The sequence below is a fragment of the Thalia democratica genome, chromosome 5, assembly GCF_965202585.1.
Source record: "Thalia democratica chromosome 5, ktThaDemo2.hap1.1, whole genome shotgun sequence".
Lineage (NCBI taxonomy): Eukaryota > Metazoa > Chordata > Thaliacea > Salpida > Salpidae > Thalia > Thalia democratica.
Genome location: NC_139169.1, coordinates 37290616 through 37317220, shown reverse-complemented (window position 1 = coordinate 37317220; position 26605 = coordinate 37290616). Strand labels below are relative to the sequence as shown.

At 27.4% G+C, this 26605-nt stretch overlaps 1 protein-coding gene across 1 annotated transcript; it reads left to right on the top strand.

Moving 5' to 3' along the window:
* Positions 1 to 3135: 3135 nt before the first annotated feature.
* On the top strand, positions 3136 to 4656 carry LOC145836482 (transcription factor IIIB 90 kDa subunit-like). Its single transcript, XM_082944280.1, has one exon. It carries the CDS (start codon positions 3139 to 3141, stop codon positions 4654 to 4656), a length of 1518 nt encoding a protein of 505 aa, XP_082800406.1. The 5' UTR covers positions 3136 to 3138.
* The last annotated feature ends 21949 nt before the right edge of the window (positions 4657 to 26605 follow it).

The following is a 26605-nucleotide window of genomic DNA, read 5'->3' as shown; positions in this document are numbered from 1 at the left end:
GCTGTGAAACCATAAATCAAATAAAAAGATGTATTATGATTTTAATTACTGTCAAAATGTTTTTCGAACAATAATTTTAGTAAAGAGTTCTAAACACTAAATAAAAGTTTGTTTGTTTTAACTTTGAATGTCATGCTTATGTAACTTGTCAATAATCTGCCAACTATGAATACTGAAGACAACTACTTTTTGTCATTCATTAGAATTTATGTAACACGAGCGTGAACTTAGCTTGAGAGCGTTTTTTAGGAATTTCATAAAAAGTCCAAACTTAAAACTCAATTATTTTCCTTATCTTAATAGCTAATTAATTTTTTTTTATTCTAGAGAAAGGTCCTTTGTCTTTAATTAAAAAAAAATCCATTAAATTGGGGTTTGACTTTTTGAGTGGGGCCCATTTAAAATTTTGTGTTTTTTTCTATTTTTTATTTATACAACCTTTTCTTAAAAAATAATAATATTTTAACAATCGACCGAAAAGAAAATTTTTACGCGAAGCTGGTTATTATCTGACTCCGTGAGTTATAACTTTATCGGTGATGTTATTTAAATGTTTAGAAATGACTTAGCTAAATTGTTTAGCTAAGTCAACTTAATGAATTGCGAACTAAACTTAGACTATATTTTAAGCTTAGCCTAATTAAATAGTTAGATTGTTAGAATGCTTTAACTAATTATATATAAAGAAATCGAGTTCTAGAAATAAAAGCTGTATTACGATGAATATAAACTGCGATAGACATAAAGCAAACTATACAAATAACTACTTCAATTCAAAGGTTAATATAAAAAACAGTTGCCTTCGTACAAGAAGTACGAGGCGAACACAACCTTTTAAGCAATATAAGTTATTATTACAAGCTAAAAACTAACTGGCCAAAAAACTGGCGCTTTACTGAATTTAAACGTTTTTAACTTTGAGAGAAAAGGAAGAAAAGAACAATGCTAGCTGTTAGAATTTTTTTTCAAATTTTTTTTTAAAACATATTTATTAAAATGATTTTAATGATGTTTTAAACTTTTTTTTAAAATATATTTTTAATTTCTTTTTTTATACCATAGCCTAAATAAACTTTTCAAAAAAATTCCAATTTTACACGATTTTTGTTTTTCAGATATACAACCTTTTATGCAAAAATAAAACATTTTTTTATGAACTTTTATTTTTAACAGATTTGTATAGTTATGTTTTATGATGTTGTGATATTTTTCCCAGTTTATTATTGCTTTTAAAATATATGACCCATACAAGTTTTACCTAAACTCTAAGCACTTGAGCAAGAAATCCCTCAAATAGGGTTGCTAAGAGTTTAGGTAAAACTTGTATGGGTCATATACTTCAAAAGCAATAATAAACTAGGAAAACATATATGCAATGATAATAGCCTTGTAACCCATAATATAATAAACTAGTTTATTTTTCAACACTTTTTGATTTTGTTCATAGAGCGTACTTAAATGGAAGATTACTGTATTCTTTATTATTTTTTTCTTGGAAGTATTTAAGAAACTATACTATGCATCAGGATGCATCAGGCACGTAGCTTGGTATGTTTCTGCAAATTTGCGGAAACGTAAACAAGACTGCAAAAAGAAAACGTGCTTTTGTTTTAACTCTTTAGCTTAAAAACTCTGCTTTATTAGCTTTTAGTATTTTTTTATACATAATTTTGCCCTCCTGTTACTTAATTTTTAAATATAAACACTCTTTAGAACTTGTAGTGTCTAAAAATTTAAAAAATTAAATACATTTAAACTATATACATTTAACTCAGTTCAGATTCTTTTTATCAAAATCCAAAGCATTGTAAAATAATATTTTTAAAAGATACATATTTATTTATTGTAAAAGAATGTGAATTAAAAATCACGAACTGCGTTGTTAAAAAGTTCAATACAACGCGAGAACAAAAAGACTGGTAGTGACAAGTTAAACTCGCGCAGGACCAGAGTAGATTTAGCTAAATAAGTCGTTACATCTATTAAGAAAACGTAGATTGCTATGTATCCCCCATTACGTCATCATACCTCATCCCTTTTGTTTTTATGTGTTTTGCAGATTCATAACTTTTTGAGCTAGCTACCTTTCTGCTTTACATGTTTTGTGATGTGTATGTTTTAAAACAATATTTTACAAAATTATGAAAGTAATTAATTTTTTAACAAAATTATGAAAACTTTCAATTGTATAACTAAATTTTTGTTTTTATTATGATAACGTTTCTAATTACAATTAAAAACTTAAATAAAGTTAATTATGTTAAATATTTTGAAGTTTACTTTAAATAATAAGTATAAAATTAAGAACTTTGTTAAAATATTGCATTATAAATAGCTATTAAAAAATTGATGTTTATGGAATGCTCAAAAATAGTTCAAAAATGATACTGTATTATATTATAAGACACTTTAAAATTTTATTTGAGCTAAGAGTAACATCTTTTGATATATATTTGAAATAAGTTATAAACATATGAAAAAAAATCTTATACTTTTAAAGGTTTTATAACAAAATTTTATCAAAAGTGAACCAGAAGAAACAACATGGACATCAAAAGACTAAGCAGCATCAAAAAAAGCAAATTTGTCCCAAAAAAGTCAAGTAAGCTCACAATGAGCAAACTTGGTGCTGTAAAAAATCCTAGTATGTTCAAAACCGGCATGCCGAGTGCGACTGCTTCAAGCAAAAACATCAGATGTCAATGCGGCTCGGCGGAGTGCATCGAGAATGAAAAAACCGGAGAGGTGGTGTGCAGCCAGTGCGGCATGGTGGTCGGGACACAGCGAATCGCAAACACGGTGTCCTTCCAAGAAATGAACGACGGAAGCACCAGGCTGGCGGGAAGAACCGTCGGCGCAGAAGGGCACGTCCCGGCGTACGACTCTAACCTGAGAATGGGAGGCAGGAGCAGTTACAAGAAGGAAATTTTAAAAGTGGCCGAGTCAAAGACCAGGGGGGCTTGTATAAAGCTCAAGATAGCCGATAGCAACGTGTTGAAGGCGATGAGGTTGTTCAAACTGTGCGGAACTCACGGTATAAGTAGGAGCATGGATGTCAAAATAGCGGTGTGCCTTTACATCGTGTGCAAGCAATCCTTCGCGTCGCCTGAAGATCCAAATTATCACCAGTCGCCGTACATGCTCTTGGACTTTAGCGATTACTTCAAGATCAACCTCTTCACGCTGGGTAAAATCTACCTGCTTGTCATGGAGAATTTATGCTTTCAACAATCCATTTTGGAACCCTCGCTTCTGATCGACAGATACGCCGAGATGCTTGATTTCGGCAAGTACCGACAAGTTGTTACATTGACCGCCAGCAGAATTGTGCGCAGAATGAAAATAGACTGGATTACTTACGGAAGAAAGCCGAACGGTATCTGCGGTGCTGCATTGATTTTAGCCGGTAGGTCGCATGGTTTCTACATAAAGCCGAGCGACATCGTTGGTGTGGTAAAAATTGGCGAAGTTACCATCAAAAAGAGGATGAAAGAGTTTGGGAGGACGGAGTCGTCACAGCTGAGCATCGAAGATTTCATGAATGAAGCAGATTTAGAAAAAGAACACGATCCTCCATCTTTTACCGTTAAACTAGAAGACAAGGAACTGAAGGAAATTAATGAAAATTCTTGCATAATACAAAACGAGATACTACAGTTACATAGTAAAAAAAATGTCAATAAAGAAAAACGACACAAAAAGCTCCTACGGCAGTTATGTAATTCTGAAAATTCTAACGCTGTTGCAGATAAAGTTTTTAAGAAAAAAAGTAATTTTTTAGCGTTCGCATCTCAGACTATTCCTACAGATGCTACTGTAGTTGAGACTGAGGAGCAATTTTGGAACTCTATAATGAACATGAAGTGTGGAATGTCGGATGAAATGATCGGAATAGGGAAACCACCACAAAAGAAACAAGTTTCAGATGTTGACAAGCTGGATGGCAAGCTTGACTTGGACGGTATTGATGAAGATGAAATCGATCAGATGATACTTTCTAGGGAACAGATCAAGCAAAGAACTAAAATATGGGAGGAAAACAATCCCGATTACGGAGAGCATTTAAAGAGATTAGAAATTATAGCGAAGAAAAATGAGCAACAAGGAAAAGTAAAGAGGAAAAGAAGGAAACCCGTTGACTACAGTGCCAGCAGAAGCGCTGCAGAAAGCCTAAGCATTTACCAGAAAACTGCTAAAAGCAACAAAGTCGACTATGACGTTCTGAATAGGATGTTCTTGCCGTACGCTTTAGGTGACACAAAAGAAACAGGAAATTCATCTGTGAAGCCAACTGTTGAAGAAAAAGCATCAAGTTTAAAAACATCTAGCAGCTCCAGTTGTCAGAAAGTTTCCTCGCAAATAAAAGGTATTGTTTACAACAGGAAGAGGACCTTCGCGCCAATAAGAAACATAAACAAGAAGTCCTCTTCGCGCAAGAAACCCAGATCTTCTTCGCTTGAAGGAGATCAAATATCCGAGGATATGAACCAAAATTCTCTTAAGAAAAATCGTGAAAAAGTTTCCTTTTTTGGTGAAAACTCTCTGATTGAGGGACATTTTGATGATATCCTTGACGATTATTCTTATGAAAACAACGACGATCTTGGACTTGAGAACTACGGATGTGCACAAGACGAATTTTATGAAGATTATTAATAATTTTAAATTCAAGTATATAGTATTCACAATAGTTAAAACAAAACATTTTGACCTCACTTCTCTATATTAAAATATTTTATTTTTCACAAACCTTCCTTTATTGTCTTTTATGTTTTAAACACGCTCATTAAAAAAAAATCGAATAAATTTAAGTTTATGGTTTCTTTTTTGTTAATATAAATTAAGTTAATTACTATTTTATTTTTACTAACACAATACTTTTAAATTTCATTTGTTTTCTTAACAAAATTAAAAAAAAGTTGTCAAAAAATGCTTTCGATAACTGAAAGATTTTTTCGTACACCAGATCCATAGACCTAAGTTTTTGGGGTAGGTTTCAGTAAAGCACGGGTCATCACTTTTTTTTGACCATTTGAAACATTGCAATGTATGTGCGTTACAATTTGTTTTAGAGTGTTATTGGCAAATTTAATTTGATATGAAAAAAATCCCTAAAATAATATTCATTTAATTTTTTATAAAAAACATATTTGACTTAAGTTTCACATATTAAAACTAGTTTTTTTTGTTACATTTAAAAATTACTGGAAGTAGTCTAACTTGTAACAAGCAATACAGTACAGGTGCCGCCAGTTCTCTTTTTTTGGCTATGGCTACAGCTACTTGTGAAAATTTTGGCGGAGAAAGCTTAAAGGTTTCATCGATAAACAAGCGTTCACTTTCCACTAGAATATCAAGTAAAGTTTCTCCAAAACAGGATATTAGTTGCTAAAAAGCAAACTACACTTTAGTTAATTTTAATGAAAGATAAAACTTTACCTCCCAAAAATTAATATTTTGTTTGGGACATTCCCACTGTTAGGAGTTAAAACTTGTTGAGTCCTATGAAAATATATTTTCATTACATGAAACCTCAAGAATTTTGGGTGCATGACAAATCAAACTCGGACAATTCTAGTACTTAAAAGATATTCAAGGGACCTTAACTTCAATATTAGTGTATATTTTGAACAAAAAAAAGTATACACGTATGTAGGTCTTTTAAATATCTACACGTTTTTTTTCTACTTTTGCAGAACTTTAAATGTTTTATGAAAACATATGGATGAAAAAAGCTTACAAATAAAGTTATTTTTAGTAGTTTTTGAATATTTGTAATTAAATAAAAACTTCGAAAAAAAATGGCCTGTAGACAAACAAACGTCTTTTTTATTTTTCAAAAGTACAACATTTTTTTTAGATATAGTCTTTAATTATTTTTAAAAGAACTATTTTTTGCATTTTAGTGTATAAAGGTTTTGATCAGCGTGCCGACTACTGATCTAAATGATATTCAAGTTTTTATATTAATTAAGCTTAAAAACTAAAAAATGCAAACATGAGTCATAAAGCTTTTGAAACTATCGTTTTAAAATAATCAAATAAAAGTTTTACTAGTAAAACTTAAAGTTATGATGTTTCTTGAAACTTTAAAAGAATAAAAAGGCTAAACAGATAGAAAAGGTAACAGTCTATATATAAATTCTATAACACATACATACTTATTAAAAAGTTGCGACACACATAGATGTAGAAATAAAAGGAACTTAACATATTTTTTATTGCGATATTCAAATCAATGTGTGTTTTGAAAACTAATTAGGTAAATTTTAAATAATCTATTAAGTTAATGGAGCTTTAGAAAAAAGGCAATTTATTTATCAGTATTTATAAATATCTATACTTTACTAACTAAAAGTAATTTAAGCTTAACAAAAATTTTATAAAAGCCTGGAGCTCATTTATGTTGCTAGATTTATACAAACAGTTTTATGTTGAATATATAAAAGTTAAAGTTTTTACCTTCGTTAAAATGTTATGTAAAATGAGTTAAAAGTATTTTTAAAATTACTTTTATACTATTATTACAAAGTTAAGGTTTGCTTTAAAATGAAACACTAGTATTTTATATTAAACACGAAGTCTTATAAAAACTTTAGCTTGTAACATATTAAAAGCTTGTTAACTATAGTCTACATATTGCATAGTTTGTTTTTAGAATTTTAAACATAAAGGTAAAAATAATATGTAAGCATAAAAAGAGTGTCAGCATTCAGCAACTAGATATGCAATCTGACAACTGACTTACCGCGCAAAAAATAAAACTAATAAACAAAAAATTACAATTTTCTTACAATTTTATAAAGTTTCTATTCGATAAGTAGTACTATAGCGCCACAAGCGATCGTTTAAAAACCAAAAAACTGTATTTACTTGGTTACAGTCCTTGTATTTTTAAACCAAGGAAACATAAAATATAATCCAAATATTTTGAAAACCACTACCCTTTACGAATGATAGTTACATAAAAATACTCTCAAACAAATATAAAATTTCAATACAAATAAATTTTGAGTAAAGCTAAAAGAAACATTTTATAAAGGTTAAAGTTTTTTTTAAGATTTACTTTTTGAATAATATAATTTTTATTATTTTTTATGCAGTCAATTTTCTATAAATACAGATGAATGAAAATATAATATACAAAATTTTCTATGCTTTATAGTTTTTAGTTTTTACCAATACAAAATATTTTTCTGCTTATTTTGTCTTCACTTTGTCGTTTTTTGCTCTTTACCATCAGCTCTATAAGTGAGTTTTTAAAAAGCTTTATGGCCCCTTAAATAGTTATTTCCTCCCTCTTTGACCCCTTTGCACCTTGTGTTTTAAAGCTTGGAAAAACTTTTCTAGAGATTTGACAAACTTATGAGAAAACTTGACAAGCGCAACTTAGTATTAGTTATATATATTTATTGAACGGTATCCATACATTAAGTTTTAATTAGTTTCAATCTTTTAAAACAATATAATTAAAGCGTAATATAATAAACGATAAAAAATGATTTATAATCTTAGATATAGTAAAATACTATCACATTAATTAAAACTACATCTTTTTTCTACCTGACTTATTTTAAGTGAACTGATTCTATATTTTAAAAGTTAAATTTAAGTTTATAAATCACTGTTTCTTATATTAATACTATTTGGTAAATTATTTTTACTAATACGTTACATGCTACGTATAAGCCATAATAACTCAACAATTTAAACCAGAGTTTCTCAAATTCATTTTTTTTGCATAGTTGCCCACTTGGCAAAAATTTATCAAATGTTCGCCCATTTTTTTTAGATAGCACCCCTTTACAAGTAATTCATCCAGTTATTCTTTAGTCTCCTTATAGTTAATTCTTCCTTATTGAAAAATTCAAAATTTTTAGTTTATTTTAGCTACTTACACTTTCATTACACCTTCTACGGTGATAACGTTTATGTTGTTGATATTGAAGTTAGTATTAATAACTTTTTCAATTCAAAAAAACGTTAAATATTTCGTGTCTAACTTACTTCATTACAAATTGAAAAAAAGATTTATTTAAACTTAAAAAGATAACATACATAGCACTTTTATGTAAAAACTTTAATAAAATAAACATACACTTAAGAAAGTTGATACTATATAAAAAAACACTTGCACATTTTGAATTATGTTCATACAAAAACATAGTTTTAGCGTATTTTTAGTAATATAAATATTTTTATCAATTTTTTTTTCTTTTGAACTATAAATAGTTGATATTAAGTTACAAAGCTTTGGTTTTTAAAGTTTATTTGTGCTTAATAATGATTACCAAAAATACTACTTTAAAACAATATAGAAAGTATATAAACCTAAGTACATAAGAAAAATTACTATCGTTTATTTTTAATCGATTTTAAAACTTTAAGTATCTATGTAACAGCCTTACAACACTTTAAGGTTCATTGTTTATGACAATGTAACATGAGTAGTGATTAGTTTTAAATTTAATCACTAGTTTCTATATTACTTATAATAATCCACCAACAATTACTAATAATTATAAAAATTTAATATTAAGATTAATTTTAGTTATAAATAATGTCATAATATTAAAGGTGTGATTCTAAGTTGTTCAAACCTTCATATCATTATTAATATAACATTGTAACATTTAAATTAAAAAAAAATCAAATTGAAGTCAAACTCTTAAATTAAGTTATAAAAATAAAGTTTTTTAAGTGTTTAGTAAGAGTATATTAAAGTTATTTTTTCAAATAATCAACAATTTTTGTTTTTTAAAACTAAATGACATCTACCTTATTATTCGGTTATCTTTTTTGAAAGTGGTAGCTACGCAGATGTTATAATCATTTAAAATTTTAAGCAACTAGTAAACTAGTAAGAAAATCTACCACAGTTTTTATTTTTAGCATTAAGAGTTAAATAGACGTTTGAACAAAGAAGAACATGTTTAACCACATACTGTTTTTATTTCTTGTGGTAACTTCATTGAAAGCTAACCCAGTTTTTACCAATAAAAATCAGAGGCAATTTGGCTACAACTCAGTTAGTTTTCTTTGTTCTAGGATTTTCATTGCATTTTAGTTAATAAAATAAATATTAGCAATAAAGTAAATAAATCGTTTTAAAAAAGTTTTCATTGCATATTTAACTGCAAGAAATAGCTATATTTTTTTTATCTACGTGAGAAATAATATGTGTAAACACACTACAAGTTAAATATTTTATAATAAAGTTAGTTGCTGAATTTACTTATATTTCATGAAGTTTAAATACTTCTTTAATATAAAGCACTTAGAGCTTTAAAAAAAAATTCTCTTACAGAATGAAATTACTCATGTACAAAATGATTTTGTGAATGTGAGGGTTGAAAATTCAGGAAAATCTTCAGTAGTGACCAGATTTTCCGTCTACTTAGATGAAAACACGGAATTGACAAGCTTTAATTCTATTAAAAGCAAAGAAACAAGTAACAAGATGCAATCAAACATGAGGAAATCGTCGATTTTTTCTGGTAAGTAAAGAATGTAGTTTAGTATTGAAAAATATTTTTGGAAGATTTTTTGTAAACCCTTTTCTATAGTGTTACATAAGTTTAATGGTATATGGTATACTTAATCAGAGACAAAGTTTATCTTAAAACGGTAATTACTTTTTATAATTGAGATTTATCTAAACTTTTTGGCACTTAATTATGTTTGAAAAGCTGCAAAAAGTGGTAGTTGTTGACATGTTGTAAAGATAGAATAATTAAAGTTTATAAACTTGACAAAGTTTTCGCAATTTACAATAATCAGTTTTAAACTAGGGTAAAATATAATTCAATACTTATGATAATCAACTAGTTTAAAAAAATATGAAAAATAGTTATACAAGTTAATTTTATAAGTATACTTTCTCTAATTGTTAAAGTAATTTTGAGGGAAATTACAACAATAAATTAATAAAAGTTTAAATAAAATTAGACTAAAAGTTTCTTTTTACACCCACTATGTTTTAGTAATTGCAACAAGCGTTATATAAACTAATCACTTGAAAATTAGTTTTGAGTTTTCCCATATGTAAAACAAATTTAAAAACAGTGTTTACTGTCGAAAATAGAACAAAATAAACCTTATTTGATGTTTAAAATATTAAAGTTTAGTTTGAAAGAAGAAATATAAACTTTATTGGTAATTCATTAACATGTTCATTTCTTCTGTTCAGTGATGCTTTTTTAAACATATTTAAGTCTTTTAAGGTCACATAATGAGCAGGTAAATTCATATTGTTTGCTATCGCTTTGGAGTTTTCAAAATATATTGGCGATTTCTGTGAAATTCTTTAGTTTATATTTTCCCTTTTTACTGGTCAATAAAGTACCACGTTGATAATATTTATATCTGTGAAATCTACTGGTAGAGCCAACATAGTATATTATAATGTTATATTATATTATAATGTTTGATCACTGTTTACATAAGGAAAAAGTCAAAAATCTAACTCAAGTAGTTAGTTTTTATAAAAAAAAATTCTATCAAAAATAAATAGCAGATGTAAAAACAAACTCATAATTGAAATAAATTTAATTCTAACTAATATGTTACTGTTATATCCTCTGCTTTTACTTTTAATAACTTTACTAAAGTTTTTGTTTTTTCTGTTTAATCAATTAGTGTGAAGGTTTGTTTAGAACTTCATAATATTATTATGTTTTTCTCAGTTTATGTCATGTTTTCCTCAGTTTGAAATGCTTTACTATATATTTATACTAAAGTTTTGCAATTTTTTGTAAATTTTTGTTTAGTTTAAAGATTTGTGTTCTTATATTTTTCTTTTACTTTACTTTACGTTAAGCATTGTCACTTGTATTTTGTTTTTCAGCTTTTTATACATGATTAGGTGCGTATTACCGAAACATAGTTATGTATGTATGTAAATAAACCTCAATTATGTTATATAAACGTTATTATAACTTAATCATTTATAACTTGGTTTTAGCTTTTTAAGTCAATGCTGCTGATTTATATAAAAAGTGCAAGCTCAGCTGTTTTTAAAGCTTCATATACGTTATTCTCCGTCATTACCAAAATACTTTTTATTACACTTTAAATCGAGAAAAAAACTCGAATTCTACTTATTTTGTACTTTACCTAAATTTTATGACAATAATTTTCCAGATGAACTTTTCAAGGACGAAAATAAAGCTGCTTTGGCAAAGATGTCGCTTTCAACAGACGAAGAAGCAACGTTTGGTTTTAGCTACAGCGTCATTGGAGGTAATTATAACAGAAAAAAGATGAATAAGTTTTCGAGCGAACTTTTCTTGGACACTGAAGATCCTCAGAAAGTAGAAGTGATTATTTCTTCCGCCAACTTCAATGTAACAAACTATCCGAGCAATTCAAAACATCTGTAAGTTTTTTTTTTCTTAAAATAATTACCTATAGTTTTTTTCAACACATTATAGTGATACCAGATTATTTGAAAAATTTATAAAGAAATGACAAGCTTTGATGTTATAGTTTTTAATATTAAAGTATAGATAACACTTAAAGTTAACTTTAATTTAAACATTATATATTATAATTAAATTATATTATATATTAACTCCGTTTTATTTGGAATAAAGTGAAAAATGTCGACTAATAAACAAAATTTTAAAGTTTTGTCATATATATATCATTTAGGTGGTTTGTTCGATGCCACCACGACTTTACTTTCAACCTTAAAGTCACTCATTTTGACATTGAAAAGGAGTTTGACAACCTCAACTTGTTTGACGTTTCATCTGAATCTCGCCGTCTTATAACCGAGATATCCGGTTTTGGAACGATTGAAACCAAAACTAACGACCTTCTACTCCAGTTTCAGTCAGATAGTGACTCAACGTTTTCTGGGTTTAGTGCAGTACTGTCAGCCACTAAAAAATATAATTTCCCTGAAACGCCATCACCGGACTCTACGACTAATCTTCCAAAAAATATTGGTTAGTGAAATTTATTTAAAATAGTAGTTGCAACTTACAAACTACAGAAAAGAATGCTTAAAGCAATACAAATTTTAAGTAGCAATTTTTTATGTATTTTTTGACTTATTTAGCTAATGGCCTTTAAGACACTGTATCATCTGTAGACACTGCAATTTATTCTCTTGGAAAAACAACATTATATAACAAAGCTTAAGGGAACATCACAACTTTACAAGAAACTAGTCAAATGAATAATTTTTCTATTAGAACTTAAACTTTTTTTTAGTTTATTTTTCTTAAAATCACTTTTCTTTTAGTAATATTGTTAAATTAAACTAAATTAAACGGTAAAGGTATTTACTTATTGGTTTCAAAATACATAATTTGATTAATTTACTCAAAAGTAGTATGAAAGGTAGAAACTAGTGTTTTTATTGTTTACAACTTAAAACGAACTTAAGGTACTGAAATAAAACATAATACGAAAAAAAATTAAATAATTTTAGGTAAATAAGGTACTGGAATAAATATTAAAAAAATTATATGTTGTATTCGCTTAACACTATTTTTAAGTATAAGCTAAAACTAGTACTGTCTTAAAGGAACACCAAAGAGTTGCAAGGAGATTAAAAATTTTGATCTGAGTGCAGTAAGTGGAGTATACGAGGTAGAAATCCAAGGTGTAAAAATTGAGCTTTTTTGCGATATGGAGACTTCTCTTGGTGGCTGGACAGTAAGTATTAAGCTATAAATACTTTTTGTATTTGATTAAACTTTAATACTATTACACAGCTTCTTAAACTTATTCAATATTTTTAATAAATAAATTATACAAAGTGTCTTGCTTATAAAAAGAAATATTTTTATTTAGTTATGTGGTTAAAAACCAACGACTTATCATTATATGAAACTTTTCAAATTCCTTGTAACCTATAATTTCCCTGAATTTAATTTAAGTTTTTACTAAGTTTTGTTTAGTATGTTAAAAACAAAATCTAAGTTTCTAAAACTGTAGCTAAAAGATTATTTTTTGAAACGAAATTTTTGCATTTGTATTTTGTATGAAATAATTTCTTTAATTTTATAATTACAGTATCATGTTAAAAAAATTATAAGCAGATTTCAACTAAAGTATAGTTTAATATATTTTACAATATTTTCAAACTGTTTATTCATTAAGCTGCTCCAGAATCGAATAGATGGTTCTACTGATTTTGCACGAAACTGGACTTCTTATGAAGAGGGCTTCGGCCAGTTAAATAAAGAGTTCTGGTTGGGTTAGTTTGCTTAAAATTAGGTCAAAATTAAAACTAAACAGGCGATTAATAATTTGATAATTAAAATTATTAGATTTTATTGATTTTTGGTTGGGTTAAAAAATACAATGTTTTACTCAAATAAACATTTTTAATGATGAGATTCTCAGTTTAAAAAAATTGAGTATAAATCTATAACACTATAATAGTTCAGTTAGAGTATTAGAAATTTTTAATTTATCATTTTGATGCAATTAGAAACTTTTATTTTTAATCATAAAAGATAAATTAGAATTATATAAGTAAAACTTTATTAGTAACTACGATTACATTAGTAGACTAATAAAACAAAAACTTGAGCCTTATCGAGAAATTCCAGCACAATGTTCTTAATTTCCGTTTTTTTTTTGTTTCTTTTTTTTCTGACCTATGCTGTGAATGCGTTAAACATTAAATTAGAAACCAACTAAGATATTAAAACGCTTTAAATTTCAAACTCAATATCCTATAATGCACATAAACACTCCCGTTTGCATTATCTTACACTATATTAGTGCGTATTATATCACAGGTCTTAAGAACATCCACAAGCTAACAAGCGCAGGATCTGTCGACCTTCGTGTAGAGATGTCCTCATTTGATGGTAGAAACAAGTTTGCTGAATACAAGTTAGTTTGTTAAATGTATAATTAATTAAAATATAACAAGTGTATTTAAACTTAGCTAGAAGTTTTGAACCCTATTAAAAAACTTAAGCAGTACTATTTTTGAAAGAATTGTTAATTATATTTAACATCTCTATTTATATGTAATAACAAATTTTAGGGAATTTACTGTTTCTGATGCTGCAGACAATTATAGAATGTCTTTCAAGGAAAACTCGTACTTCGGCAATGCAGGTTCTTGGTTTTATTTTATATAGTTATAGAAAAAACAACAAATGTATTTCGTGTTTTAGAGTGAACGTATGTGTTTTATTTTTCAAATTCATTGAAGTGTTTCATATTTCAAATTAAACTAAAACAATAGTTACGAGTTTGTCAATTTAAAAATGCGCATTAAGTTAAAAATCCTACAAACTATAAAAATACAAACGTTGTGTGCTGTTTAAAATATTATGATAACAGGACAAAAATTGTTAAAACAATATTTTAAAATGTAGTCCACATACAGTTTTAAAAGTTAATTGTCCCTAATAAAAAAAACAGAAACTAAAATTTAATACAAATGAAAAAAAGGTTTTTTAACTCAAACATATTCAAAAAAAATTTATTGGTCTAAACGTACAGTTAAAATAAAAAACTTTAGACATTTTTCTAACCTGATATATTTTTAGCTGAAACTAAAGTAAATAGTAAAATGAATATAGATCCTAAACAAAGCGTAAAGAACTGATCAACACAAAAGAAAACCAGCTAAAATAAAACTAAAATGGCTTAACTGAATAATGAAAAAAAGTCTTAAGCTTTTGAGTTTGCAAAACTTATACTTTTAAGTATATTTTCGGTTTTTATTGAACCAAAACCAGTGGCCTTAAGGGTTTATATTATTTGTTGTATGAGCAACAATGTAGGTCCTAGAAAAGACCTAATAGTGTAGGTCCTAATATTGCAACGTGTGACTCTTGTTTTAGAGAATTTTAGTTAGATTCTATACATATTACAGTAAACTAATTATAATATATGTAAATATAATTTCAACAATTAAACAATAAACATTGAACAATCTAAAAACAATTATGTTGAGTTTTTATAGACTACAAATCAGTAAAAATACTTCATTTACAATGTTTTATTTTAAGTATAACCGTTTTTTTTTCTTAAATGTATTCACATTTTTTATTGAACTGCCTTAATACATTTTAAAACTTTATTTTACAGGTAGTGAAGCACTCGAGTACCACAGAAACATGCAATTTTCCACCTATGACGTGGACAACGATATGAGCGATGAAAATTGTGCTGCCCACTACGCGAATGCAGGCAACTGGTACAACGACTGTCTCGCACAAAACATGAACGGAATGTACAGAAGAGATGGGGGTGAAGGTGGGGTATTTTGGATTGATTTCGACTACAACGATCCTTTCATGGCCTTGAAAAAGATGAGGTGGATGGTACGTTAAAGCGTTTGAAGTTTTTACTATCGTCAATTTATTTCTTAGACTGTTAAAATAAAGTTTTACTTTCTTTAAGTTTATTAGCTTTTATGGTATTTAAAAATTATAAGTGTAGTTTATTGGACGACAAAAAATACGCTCAAAAAGTTATAATTAATTGTTTTTTAATGTACATTGTTTCATTTTATTTTTAAAGCACTTTACAAAAAAGTTTGAAACTGACTCTTACAGAGTTTTTTGAATGTAGTTAGTATAAACTCATGTACTCACATTTACTTATGTAGTTAGTTATTTAAATGTTTCCTTGTTTAGATTTTATTTATCGATGCTTTTATTAATAATTTTAATAAACAGTTTATTGCATGGAATGTCAATTTTGCGTACAATATTTAAATAAAATTGATTTTTCATTGCTTTTTATCTATATTGTATAATTTTTAGAAGTAGTTAAAAGTTATTTTTAAATGAATTTAGTTTTTATCAGAAGAATATTATTATTGGTATTGTTATAAACAACTTACAAGTTTAACAGAGGTATTTTGAAAAGAATATCTTTGATTTTTTTAAATGTAAATATCCTTAAAAGTTTATTTAAAAAACATCAAAAAAAAAACTCTGTTTTTGGAGTATGATAAAAAGCTTTCTGTTTTTATAAGCGGTACAAAGAAGTGAAAACTAGAATAAAAAAATACTATTGAACTTGTTAAGCATACTTAACTTATACGTATATACATCTTTATCTAATTTGAGAAAAATTAACACTTGATTATAATAATTCTTGCTTGCAATGAGCTTTTAATTAAACAGTTTATTGTTAATTTTTATTTGTTAGAAAGATAATCGTAAAATGACAAGCCTGTACTCAATAAGTCTATAAAAACTATTAAATTTAAATGTTTTAGTTTTTTATAAAGCAGAAGTCAGCAGGAATAAGGTGATCGACGGTCAATTTTTAACAAAGTATATTTGCGTAGTTTCAGCTATTACTTTTCATATCACGCCCTAAAACATCTAGTGTAAGTTTCAAAATTCCCGAAAATTTTACTCAATACTTCATTTTTTGCTCTTCACTCAAACTTTGGAATTTCTAGTGCAAGTTTCACATTTTTTAAATTAAGGGCTTGATTCGCATTCTCGCGGGCCGCTGGTAGTGTAGTCCATGTGACCTACGATTCAGAATTTTGCCGACCCCCGTTAAATAATATTTTATACTATTTCAGAAATCAAAAAATAAATTGGACAAATATTTATTTTTATTGCAAACAAAACATAGATAAAACATATATCCAGTGTCAATAAAATTTCTGAAAATTTCTACTGATCCACCAGTTGTTAGCAGATTTGCTCGTCTTATCCACTTTCGGTTCTGATCTGGTTATGTAGTCACTCACAACTTTCATTCCGTCTATTTTGTTTTGATCCAAAATCTCAAGCGAAGAAACTACCCTTTCAAAATCATCACCTCCTTTAATTTTTTGGGGTTCCCCCAATTTGATCAAGTAGTCCCTTAAAATAATTTCCCCACTCATCCCTCTGCGATGCGTAGACCTTAATATACATGCCGCTTGATCTCTGAATGATCCTGATGACGTCTCTTCTTTTTTCGCAGTAACGTTACCCGGTATCTTATAAAAAACAAAGTTTTTTAAAATTTTTAGAATCAAATTAGATAAAAAAAAATTAATGAATTTTTCTTCAACTAACATGTTAAAAGTTCTATTTGCTTAGTTTTTTTTTAATCTAGATTGAGAGTCAATAGAAAACATTAGAAACATTTAAAAATAAGTTAGTAAAGCAAAAATAAGACGAATGAAACTTTCTTACAGTAAACATATAAAACTATTTAGACTTAAAAACTCACCACGATTTTACTTAAGTCTTTTGAAGCTTTTTTTCTGTTGGAGTACTTGCCTTTTTAGAGAATATAGCTGAGCGAAACGATTATTGATAAGATGGTAAAAGTCGAAACATATGGTAGGTAATTAGGGTCGATCATTGTACCTTCAATCATATAGTTACCTGATATATGAAATTAAAGTCTCAAGAATTAATTTAAAATTTTATTAAAGTAAATATTAAGCCAATGTAAAAAAAAGTACTTTGTTTAGTAATTTCTTTTTCGTAAATGAATAATAATCCTGTTTAATTAGCTAAAGTTTACATTCTGAGACTCGATTATAATTTAAGATTAACACTCAGAAAACAAATTTTAAAAAATTAATTTGTAATAATTAATTTCCAAAACAAGTTCCTTACTAACTAATACACTCCTTAAAGTTTTACAAATGTTCAGACGCTTTCATTAAGTTTTTATGTTAAAGACTAGTTATAAGAGTAATTTTTTTTTTACTGGTAACGTTTTTTTCAACTTAATGTTTCTTTAGCAAAACACGAAAAAAAACTATTTGAAACAAGCTAACTATTCATGTAGATACCCTCCATTTTGACAAAGCTTACCTGTGGCGTCGCGTAGTATTTTTCATAGGTGATGCAGAAAAAAAAATCCCAGTTGCCGGTGCTTCAATTGCCCCTACTCTAGTTGTACCTACTCAAGTTGCGCCTGCTCGAATTGCCTCTGCTCGAGTTGCCGGTGCTCAAGTTGCTTCTGCTCGAATCGCCTCTGCTTGAGTAGCTTCTGCTCGAGTTTGCCTCTGCTCGAGTTGCTAGTGCTCGACTTGCCTCTGCTCAAGTTGCTTCTGCTCGAATTTCCCCTGATCAAGTTGCCTCTGCTCGAATTGCCTCAGCTCGAGTTGTCCCTGCTCAAATTGCCTCTCCTCGAATTGCCTCTACTTGAGTTGCTTCTGCTCGAGTCGTCTCTGCTCTGCTTAGCTTTGTTTTCATATTTTGTTTACAATCGCTTTTGGAATGGTACTTAAACCCGTACTGTTTTAGGCAATTTTCAACTTAACTTACTTACTGCAAGATATTGATTTTGCGGTAATTCTTGAAGAAATTTTGCTTTTTAGAGTACATTTACAGCAGTCAGCTAAGAGTTTGCGGCATTGTAGTGAGCAAAATGGACGTAGTTTAAATTGGATTTTTATAAGATTTTGTTCTTAAAGATAACTAAAACGTTGTAGATACTTAATTTCTTCTAACAAAATTTTAAGGTGGTGCAATTGCGGCAGTACAACACCCGACGCGACTCCCCTGGTACATACAAAAACACTTTAAACCTCAGTTGTAAAATAAAACTTCTTAAAGAACTACATGTTGATTTCACTCGAACAAAATAATTTCGCAAACCTGAAGCTGCCAAAAATGCAATGAAATAAAGCAATGGAAACACGACGAACGCATTTATGCAAAATGTGAGCAACCAGTCTCCTGCTGTTTCTTTGTAAGCATCTAAAAAACGTTTGTTGCAATATAAAAGTTAATGATAAAACGGTGAAATTGAAATTTTCACTAAAAAACCTCGAGTTTTAAGATTGAAAATTTTAGCTAGAAGTCTGTGTTGAAAAATGTTTTATTGTTGTTTTTAAATGCTTATCGAGTTTTTTATTTTATAAAAAATAAATTTCATACAGGTTTCTTTATATAATCTGCAGGTATTAGTTATTCATTAGCACATCACTTTTAAATGTTCCTTTCTAAGCGATGTTTTGGCAAGATATATACAAAACATATGATTTTGGTTTAATTTGTGCGAACATTTAAAGTTAATGTTTTGGCAATAGTCTAAACCTTATAATATACATACTAATTTTGCCTTAAAATAAGTCCATTGAGACTTAGTTTAAATTTAATAAATTATATTAAACTTTCAGGTAAAGTTCTAAAAAATGTATTACACACTGTGTGACATTGACTTTTGTGTTTATATAGTTTTAAATTAATTATTTTCTACTGCGGCATATATATATTATTGATTATATACTTATATATATATATTTAATTATAAGATGTAACGTTAAAAGGCGTTAAATCCTGGAGATCCTGATATGCTAAGCTTATCGGAATATATACCACAAATGTTTTTGTGTCAAAACTTTATTCCGACTAACGGCGTTTCACTGCTCTCAAATAAGTTGAAGAACGGATCTACAGAGTCTCAAAATAGCTCTAAGAATAGCTAAGACTTAATAATTGTACGATTGTCGCGTTACGATTTACCGTAATGCGATTGGTTTAATAATAACTTCAGCTGGGCACCTTTTATAAACATTTAAATTTGTTTACTTTCATGTCAAATGAAGAAAATTTCAAGTTGAAAATGCTTATATCGTCATTAGGAGCTGAAAAGTACGAAAGTATATCTGAAGTTGAAAGAATACAAGAGTTAAGCGCACGAACTTAATAGTAAAATGTTGTTAACATTTAGTCAGCTACTAAAAATTATTACAAAAGTTATTAAAGTACTTGATAACAACTCTTGATGTTTTTAATTAACATAGTACAACATATGTACTTATATAGTCTTCAATAAACAAGAAAATAATCTAAACTGAGAAAAATAGTTTTGTATCAATAAGTTTGAAACAAGTTTGGTGAAAGTGAAAATAATCAAGTTTTAACTAAGTACAAACTTATAAATGTCATTTAAGTATCTTATTTTGTTGTTGTATATTTCTAATTTTTCTTTAGTTATTTAAGTACTTAATACTCATGTAGTTTGCAATGTGGTAAAAAAAAAGAAAAAATCATTTATACACTGTTTTTAAGCTTATTTAGTATAAAAGCGAGTTCTACACTATCATTTAAATCCTTTTAAATTATAATATCTTGTTCATTAAAAATAAGTTTTATCTAAAAATGTATCATACACTAAAACATAGTTTTTAATTGCATAAATTGTTAAAAGAAAAAGAGCTATTTAAACATTTTTTTCACAATATATGAAGTAAAATGCTAAAGTTACAGGAACAACTACAACGATTTGTATAAAAAAGATTAAAATAAAATGGAGTGCAATAAATAAAAGCTTGAAGTGTATAAATTTTCAGAATTTTAATTTTAATTGGCAGTTTATTCTTCAGCAAAGCATGTAGTCAAAAACAAAATTAAACCCAGGATTAAGCCACACTTCAAGTTTGATGCTGAACCTGTATAATTTTTTTTTTAATTTGTCTTCAAGTTAATTAAAACATTATATAACTTAAATAAAAATATTTATTGTTGTGTTGATATATGTAATGGGCTTGTTTATTGAAATTTGATTACATAATAAGCAGTTGTTTAATAACTGTTAATTATTCATACAATAAACGTTAAAGGAAACAAATTCTAATTGTTGAAGCTTTGTAAGCTTTCACTTATTAAGATTATCATAAATATTTTGGTACACTTTAAAACTGTTTAAATGGTGTTGTTTTAAAAGGTTGAATTTTTGAATAATAGAGTTTTTTGTCAAAATAAAAAAAACTAGAAATTTTAATTATTTTTATAAATAATAAGTTTATATTATACTTAAAAATTCGAAATAATGAATGTATTTTTTTTAAGTTAAGTGAGTTGCTGATTTGAAAAACTTGAAAATTTTTACACGAAATTACTAACTTTTTCAAATAAAAAGTAAACTGTCAGTAGATATGTATAACTTGCTTTTAATTGTTATTAACTTGTTTTGATGTATTTCTTCTTAATTTAAATTTGAAACATATTAAAATTATCAAAAAATAAAAACTCACAACTAATCTTTAATTTAGTTTTATAGCGTTTTATCTCATTACTTTTCATATACAAACAATTACTTTCACATTTGGGTGGATCTACATAGCCCTCATTACATTCACACTTGTAACTTCCAGGTGAGTTTACACATGAAGCTCTCGTTACATTTCCCTCTCCACAATTTCCGTTGTCAATTAAACACTCATCTATGTCTGTAAATTATTGGTTACATGAAAATTCAAATTCGGACAACTCAAGTTCCGACAATTCAAATTCTTAAAACAATATATAAAAGACCATATCTCAAAAAAGTAAAATAAATTTGAAAAAAATAAGAATGCGTATGTAGATCTTATTAATATCTACGAGCCACTTTTATCCTTTTTAAAATATTTAAAATACTTTTAAAGATATTTTAATATTACAAAAAGTAACTATATTTTTTTACTTTTATAAAGCTATATTCAAAAAATATTTAATTTTTTGCAAAAAGAAAAAATGGCCTATAGATATTAATATGATTTACATATAAAATTTTTGTTTTAGACAAATATACATTACTTTTTTATTTTTAGTTGTTTAATTATTTTATTTAGTATTTGAATTGTCGGAATTTGAATTTCCGAATTAGAATAGTCGCGCACCTAAATTATTGCACTTTTAAAATCAGCTACTAATACTAAGTAGTTTTTAATAACCAAACTAACAAAATTCTATGTAATGTTTATAAGTTTAGATTGACAATAAATATTGAGCCAAAAAACGTGTTCGCTTTTTTATTTAAATTATTTTACTTTGAAACTAATTTAATTACTTTTAAAACACAGCATGAAATTAAAGTGTGATTTATTAAATTGAGTTATTAGAAGATACTTTATGTTTACATTTTTGTTGTATAAATGTTGTCGACAAAAATTTTCAATAATTTTAAAATGAATAATAAACCTTACCACACGACCATCAACAACAGTATCCGAGAAAACCTACTGCCGGTTTCGTCCTTATTAGGACTCATCAGTTAGGCATAGTCGCAAAAAACCGCTGTTGAGATCTAAACCAAGCGGGATTAAACTATATGCACTGAAGCCACCGTTTGTGGGCAATGTCCGAAAATCGATTTTAAACAATCGTTTTTAAATCAAATAATGTTTTATATACCGACTGAATAAGTAAAACTCAAGCTTTGCTCAACAATTTTAAGATTGAATTTATCAATACAGTTAGATGCTGTATCGTTGTATCCTTGAATAATGTGAACTAAATATGTTAACTAGAATACCATAAAATATCTTAAACTACCTTCGCAAAAAGTTCCAGTTCCATTAAACCCATCTTTACAAGTACAAGTAAAACTTCCATAAGTATTTTGACAACTGGCATCAACTGAACACGGGTTTGAAAAGCATTCGTTTGTATCTACATAATGTTTTATTTTTAAAAAACAGTTTAGCAAATTTATTACTTCTAAATTTTTTTTCAGGAAGATTTTTTCATCAAAAATCAAGTATTAAAATGACTTTAGAAACTTATCATTATAAAAAAACTAATATCAAATGCAACACTATTGAATTATTTTTACCGCCTGCCTTTTCCATGATCCAGTCACGATAGAAGTGGACATCAGTGAAGACACCAGGTCTGCCCGAAGCCCCACAAGAAGTCGCGTAATACGAAACAATTCCGAACTCAACCCACGAACCACCTTTCAAACAAATGAGCGGTCCACCGGAATCCCCCTTTAGTTTGATTGATTCAAAGCCAAGTATATTTTATAATAAAAATAATTTTAAACATAAATTGAAACAAAACATGTTAGTGCTTGCAATAGTTTTTTGTTTGTATTAATAAAACTAACCAATAGACCTTTTATAAGTTAAGCCACTCATCAAAGCAAAGTAGAATTAAATTTTCAACAAGTTTTTTTTTTTGTTATTCTTATTCCTAACTTTATGTAAAAGGTTCTTAAAAGTTTTAGTTTTCTATAATGACATCTAAGCTAACTTTTAGTGGAAAAAAAAAGTCTGGTTACATACATTGCAAAAACCAATTCCGCCATTTTCTACGCTACCCGCACATAAAGTTCCTCTGTAATCGACTCTGACGTTTGAATAAGCCTCTTCGCAAATATTATTGTCAACTATGGGCAAGCGAACTTGGTACAATTGTGTCGGACTTAAGCTACCAGTAGCTGTAAAACAGAAACATATTTACTTTTTGATACATATTTTACTTAAAAAAATTATCATGACTCTTTAATAAATATACACAGTCTCGGTTTGTAACTATTTTGTTTTTACGTACTTCAGTATAAAGAAAACTTAAAAAAATTTTTTGTAAGAAATAAATACGCAGTCTTTAAAGCAAAGTGGAATACTAGGCTTGGTTTTAGTTTCGAGTACCAACTAAAATCTAAAAGTATACTTAGCATTCTATTTAAAAATATATCATAAGTTAAAAATAATTATTTGATATAAAACGTCTAAATTACCTAATCTTCCCCAGCCACTATTAATACAAATATCACCAGCTACCGGTGAGTTTTCTTCAGAAGGTAAGCAGATTGGTGAAATATTATCAGTGAATATTATTTCTTCCGTTGTATGTAGTAGTGCCAAATCTCCTACTATAAGCAAACTGTAATGTTTAATTTAAAGTTCAACACAAATAGAAAAGTTCAAAATTTGTTTTTGTTGTATTTGTTTTTTTTTGAGTTTTACTAATTATTAGAAATTGAACCTAGTAAGAAATCAAGACTTCAAAATATTCTGATATAGTCTATTACAACAAAAATTTTTTTTTGCAAGTTTAAAAATTTTTAGAATAAAGACTTTTTGGTAACATAAAATAAAATTATAATATGCCATGTACGCATTTATTAGAAATTAAAAATAAACAGTCTTCTTACAAATACAATAATGAGAGTGCTAACACTACAAACAGTTTTGTAATGTATGTTTAATTGTATACATTTTTAAGTTTTAGTTTTTAACGAACAGTGATAAAAAACTTGCACGTTGTATTATTTATACTACTACGTTAATATTCACTTAGACAATAAAACTCTTGCTGCGATAATGAACCCAATAACACCTTGAGCAATAAAAATAAACGATAAAAGTAGTATTTAACAAAACTTTACGTAAGCTAGAAGACAAAAAAGGTTAAACTTTAACTTTAAGATTTAGTTATTTACCTATCTGTTTACGAAATCGACTAATTACATAATTTTTAAATTATAAACTTGAGTTTTAAAAACAAAAACTTATTTTCCATTTTATGAACAAAAAATTCTTACTCGTCCCATCCGGGGTAGATAATTACGTCATCAAAAAATATTCTGTTAGAATTATCCAGTTTGTTGTTTGTTCCAACTATTCCTATCAGCTCACTAAATATGTTTTTTATACTTTTAAATCTTAAATCAATATCTCGACTTTATTTTTTTTCTAAATTTTGTAGCTTTTCAATACTAAAAGTGAAATAATGTTCAAAAAGTTCTTTACTCCAAAAGTAGTGAGAATTTTTTGTATTTACTAGTAAAGCTATTTAGAAAACTTGGAACAAAATGTTTATGAGTAAAAGTTAAATGAAAGTTAAATGTTAACTTCTAAATGTAACACATAATTTATAATTCAGTAGAAAATATAAGGACATACTTTCTCAATTGTAGATTATAAGTAAACCTCTATACTTAAAGAAATTTTGGTTAAAACTTACACAGAGCAAATTCAAAAAGAAAAATAAATGATAAAAAACTTAATGTACAAATTTTCAAATAGACTCGCATTGTTAAAACTTAAAAAAAAGTTAAAAATCAAAATGTTTTAAAAGAACGAACTACAAAAATGACACAAGTTTTTCAAACAATCAAAATAAAAACTAACTCTGGATTGTCAATTACTTCACTGTAAACACAATGTGCAGCAGTTAAAATCCAATTAGAACTTATTATGGATCCACCACAAGTGAATTGGTACGTAGATTCAACACTTCTGTGCAACGCCACCATCCAAGGATACGAGTTGTTTGCAGCCAAGTTACCGCCAATAATTCTGTTGTCCTGTGTGTTGATTTGGCAATTAGGTTTTGGATTTCACTGATAAACTAACTCCTTAAAGGTGCTTAGAAACTTAAAAGCCAACGTTTTAGTTTTTAGTTTAGCATGTATTTTTAATTTAAAGAGTATTATTGAAAATACTTAAATGCAATTAATACAGTTTTTGGTTTAAAAGATTTAAAAGAAAACAACCCAAGTAAATTGGATGCTGTTTCGATTTTTTCCACATTGACCATAGGTATTCGAAATTCTTTCTATAAACCATTATAAAACTTTATATTTCTAGTTATATTTACAACTAACGAATAGAAAAAATACATAAAAACGCTTTTTTTTTAAGTTATGAACGACTAACTTAACGAAAGACTTAGCTTCTATTTTACTCTTTTAAAACTATACTAAGTTGTGTTTTTAAATAAACAAAAGTATGCAATTTAACTTAAATAAAACGAACCACATTCAACTTCATCAGAATTGTCGTTTGGACAATCTACTTTTCCATCACATTTATTTATTTTTGAAACACAAGACCCATCCCAGCATCTAAAGTTGTTTTCATCAGCACAGTCTGTAATAAGTTTATAATAAGTATTAAGTAGTACTAAAATGTGATTTAAGAATGAAAAAATTCCTTTTAATATAATTTAGTAACATTATTTAAACAGTGACTTCTATTAAATTTAATACGTTTCATAAAGTTCAAAGTTGTATTTTCTAACCGTAATTATTTTAGTTTGAATTTTTCAGTTGATCTAAGTTCATTGCATAATTTAAGCATAGTTTTATAGAAGAATTAAAACTTTAATAGTTTGTGAAAAAGTTTCTACTTAACTTTTTGTTAGTATTATTAAAACTTGTTTTATTTTTCTTCTGTAATGTTCTAAAGCTCTTAGTTACAAACTATTTAGTTTTTACTTGCAGTTAACATGTTTTATGATAAACTAAACTAAATGTCAAAACAATTTAGTTTAACAACAATGTATAAAAAAAATTAGTGATAAATTATTTATTTTTTGTTAAACTTAAAATAACTTTTTATTTTTTATATTAGTTAAACCATTAGTCTGTTAGGTCAAAAAAAAAAAGCCGAAAACATTATAATCATAGAATTACCATAAATACCATCATCATAAAAAACATAAAATTATTGTACCTTCAATAAACTTCCATTTTATAACAAATCCGCCTTTTTGTGCTGATTCATCGCTTGTGAAAATAATTTCTACTTTTTCATCTGTAACAAAATTTCTTGCTGGCGTTGTAGAGCAAAACTTGTGTCCAGCGTACTAGTTTTTTGATAGTAGCAAATAAATAGATTTAGATAATTTATATATTTCTAAATAAACATACAAACTTTTAAGATATAAAAAAGTTTCACTATCTCAAAAAAACTAAAAAAAGTATGTCGATTAGATATGATTGTCTTAATTTGTTTTAAAAACTTTTCACTTACTACTTCGTTTCCAACATTTAGTTGCAACGCATCGTAGCTGCATTTTCGACTTTTTTCGATATCAGTTTCAACGAAACTTATTTCAAGTAACTGTAGAATGTTGTTTGTTAAAATTAAAAACCTTAATCGTACGACAAAACTATAACAAAAGTTAAGTTGCTCTTATTTTTGAAG